The sequence below is a fragment of the Malus domestica genome, chromosome 13 (assembly GCF_042453785.1).
Source record: "Malus domestica chromosome 13, GDT2T_hap1".
Classification (NCBI taxonomy): Eukaryota; Viridiplantae; Streptophyta; class Magnoliopsida; order Rosales; family Rosaceae; genus Malus; species Malus domestica.
In genome coordinates, this window is record NC_091673.1 from 37,937,841 (window position 1) to 37,941,597 (window position 3,757).

The 3,757-nt window shown below is 36.4% G+C and overlaps 1 protein-coding gene across 1 annotated transcript; it reads right to left on the bottom strand.

The window, feature by feature from the left end:
* Positions 1-351: 351 nt before the first annotated feature.
* LOC103443679 (anaphase-promoting complex subunit 13) lies at positions 352-2,814 on the bottom strand. Its single transcript, XM_008382570.4, has 4 exons — positions 2,538-2,814; positions 1,242-1,384; positions 1,077-1,130; positions 352-595 (listed from the first exon to the last, which is right to left on the bottom strand). The coding sequence occupies exons 2-4, from the start codon at positions 1,315-1,317 to the stop codon at positions 534-536; spliced, it is 192 nt and encodes a 63-aa protein (XP_008380792.1). The 5' UTR covers positions 1,318-1,384; positions 2,538-2,814; the 3' UTR covers positions 352-533.
* Positions 2,815-3,757: the final 943 nt, after the last annotated feature.

Here is a 3,757-nt window from a genome sequence, read left to right on the forward strand (position 1 = left end):
TCCTCGCTTTCCTCCATTTCTTCCGTTTTTGAGGTTTCTTTTAGTTTCTTAATAACAATGGGGGACAGGCTTAAACAGTAGACACATGTAATAAATAAGAATGGTAGCTGTACGAAAACAAGCTGTGAACTATCAGTCTCTGCCACTTAACCATGATCAAAATGTACACCAAATAAATCCGAATCTACTCAGACCCTCACAAGAGGATGACGCTAAACAAGCATTTTTCAGAACACCCGATCGAGCTTGTCGCTGGGATCTAAATACTTCTTATATATCTTCTGCACAGATTGTGTTAGGCAACCGTAACATAGTTTCATTAAGTTCTTACAACCATGAAAATACGAAGAATGACAAAACTTGTTTCCGAATAAAACTTAATAAAAAGAACATAATACAGATTAGCGTTGCACATGATCAGGTTCATGTAAAGAAGATCACATTCAACAAACCCAAAAAACAATAATCCATTTCATTTTAAGCCGACACAGCCACTAAATTACACATTCTTACGGCCAAAAGAAAAGGAAAAATCACTGGGAAGGTAATGCAAGATCATGCCAACCATCCGCTTCAACTTGTTGAGTCTCTTGATCTGATCAACGGACAAAAAATGGGAAAAGGGCAATCAGCACAAATAGTGTTTTTCCACAAGAAAACGTAAACATGAAATAGTCCAAACAACTATAGTGACTGAGCTCCAAATAGCAGAGAAATAACTGCCCTAATAGTTCCTAAACATTTTACAAAATCCTCACTCATTAATTTGTTGAAAATCCAAGGCTTTGACTGCATGCAAGTATAAAGTGTTATGAAAAAGATGATACTAGGCTTCCTCAAACGGTACGGAATCATCAAGAGAAAACGTGTTAAAGAATAGGGAACAATGCAGCAACAGAAGGAACAAATGTACGCTAAAAAAAATGTGCCTACGTGACATGATTTACCAGATAATTGAAGGAACTTGATGGCTAGTTCACAAAATGCAACATTGTGAAAGTTCAAAGGGCATCAAACCATTCAGTGAAAAAGTTACACAGGTGGTTTAGAAAATTTGTAAGAATAAAAAGACGTACTGGAATCCTCAGTGTCATCAGTCCGTACAACAAGCACTGGTGGTAGGGGAAGCTCTGCAAACAATAAAGACTATTTATCAATTGAACTACAAGAAATAAAATGATAACTACTTCTTCAATGTATGCATTTTTAGGTACATATCAAAGGAGGGAGGCAAATGCTACCGTCATCAGGAAGAGTGCTTCTCATCCATTCTTCATCCACAATATCTATTATTATACCTGGGTTTAAGTCAGCCATGTTTGCTTTATACCCAAGGCAAAATCTGATCCGGAATTTTTTTTCAGTTCGAACTATTACTAATTATCTACAAAAGAGCAACATGAACTAACACATTAATAAGAACACATGCATTCATATTGGGTAGGACAAATCAATCAGAACCAATGTATTAAACTATAGAGAAAAAAGAACTCTGCCATAACATGCTTATTATACGTGAGCAATCTCTAGGACCCAAGATAGTATCTCTAATAAATTCAAGCTAAATGACATCTACCCAAAAACATCAAATGAACTAAAGTGTAAAGAGTAGCATAACATTTCAACATAAAATGGCCACAACCAAAAACAGTGAACATATTAAGTAAGTCATGTTAAGCCGAACTAAAGTTTCTGAACTTTTACGTTTATTTAACTATTTACTTATTATGGTCGCTTCATGGCAATCAAAATGTAATATTCACATTAAGGAGCTTGGCCTCCCTTCCAAGTTTCATACATGATAAGGAGTAAATACCAAGGAAAGAAAAATGAAGCAGTATGTCAAGGGTCCCCATAAAGAATATAAACAAGTATTTTCTCAATAACCCCTATATTTAATCTACGTATTGTTCCATAATACTTTACAAAGGAAGTTCGTAAGTCCTCAAGCCTTTTCTTGTATCCCTTCCCCTATAACTCTAGCCCCTTCGTAACCCTTTCCCTAACTCCAGCCCCTTTGTATTTTGGCACAAATCATGTCAAATGCTATAACTTGCACATACAATTAATTCAACAGCCAACAGTATCGTGCAGTTCTTCCACTAGGAGCCGGTTATCCGCAGAAAGATAAAGAAACAAGACCAAAAGATAAAGAAATTACTCGTAAGTAAAGGACGAATGAGTTGTTCAAAGTTCGTATTGACAGTGGAGTCCTGATGAGTTATTCACCGAACATTTTCTATACATGTTGCTTGCTAACTCGTATGCGTATTCTTTTGTCAGACTTACTAATCTGCTGAGAAGACGAACATTTTCCTACTTTACTGAAACAACACTATCGCATCATAATGTTTTCGAAAACCCCAAAAAAATCCCATTCCAATTAAAATCTCGAATTTGTTTAGAACCCAGATCATATATCAGATTTACACATCAAATTCGAAGCCAGATCATATTTCAGATTTACCATCACAGAAAAACCCAAATCGCAAAATTATATAGCAGAATCCAAAAACTAAAATGGACGCTACACGTACCTGACTAGCGTAGAAATCTCGCAAGCTCAGCTCGCCGGTTGGTTCTAGGGTTCTGCCGACAGACGATGGCTTCGTGAGAGGCCAAATGGATTGATGAGTTAAATTTAAATGGATTGATGAGTTAAATTTAAAGGGAGGGTTAACGAAAAGCCTACATTACTGTTTATTTTAATGAAAAATCATATTTTTACACTAAAAAGTCAAACTTGATACTATTCATTTTACCCTTTATTTTGTCTTTATCATTAAAACTCAAAGTTTTCAAATCATTTTCATTAGTTTTCCTTAATTTTTAAAGGGAAGTGTTATTGGTATTTCAAAAATCTCATTGTAAACTCCTTATAAGTGTATTTTTCTTTCAAAATATAGAAAGTTTGGAGTGTAGACTGATAATTTTAAAGTGCCAATAACAATTCCTAATTTATTACCGTGAAATTTTTTTGTTTTCAACATTTGATACATAAATTTTTTTTCATTTCAGAGTAGTATCTTGAAACCCTTGTTAAGATGCAACGTGGCGCACCACGTGGATGGTGACTTGGGGGCCCACATAGATATTCAAAAATTTTAAAAAGTTAGAGAAAAATTTAAAAGTTAAAAAACCTAAACAGTTAAAAGTTAAAAGCCTAAAAGGAGATAAGATCCTCTCCACATCCTCCAGATCCTTCTTTATTGTTCGAGTCAGCATCCTAACTTTACCAGAGTCGGCATGGTGGCTTCGTCGGAGCTACTAACGACAACGTCGTAGTCGTCTTGAATGACGAACTCCGCTTGTTGGTCTGAAAAATAAGGTGCGTAGAAGTTCCTAAGAAACAAGCAGAAAAAAATGAAGAAGAAGATTGAAGAACAAGAGGAACCAAAAACAAAACTGAAGAGATGAAAGAAGAAGAAGAAGAAGAAGGATCCGGATGGGGGGGATACGGAGAAGATCCTATCCCCCCTAAAAGAAAAACCACTCTCTACCAAGACCCCACACCCTAAGAAACCACGATCCAAGAGATTCCTTCGAAACCCTACTAGATCCATGTCGTATGCAGTTGCGCTTGCTCACCGTCGCTCTAGCTTGCCATCGGCCCAACTCTCTATCCTCCGCAAGCTGTCGCATGGTAGTACACCTCGAAGAAGGTGTGTTATTTATGGAAAAACAATATGGCCCTCAAGCCATCGGAGGCGATAGGGTGGCAAAAACGAAAGATAAAAGTTGTTGAAACACTATAATA

What these genes read in the sequence shown, in the direction of transcription:
- LOC103443679 (XM_008382570.4), bottom strand. Translation starts at nt 1,317, where the DNA reads ATGGCTGACTTAAACCCAGGTATAATAATAGATATTGTGGATGAAGAA. An exon ending in AAGCACTCTTCCTGATGACG is followed by an intron (nt 1,131 to 1,241) that starts GTAGCATTTGCC and finishes TATTGTTTGCAG; the next exon opens with AGCTTCCCCTACCACCAGTG. An exon ending in TGATGACACTGAGGATTCCA is followed by an intron (nt 596 to 1,076) that starts GTACGTCTTTTT and finishes TCCGTTGATCAG; the next exon opens with ATCAAGAGACTCAACAAGTT.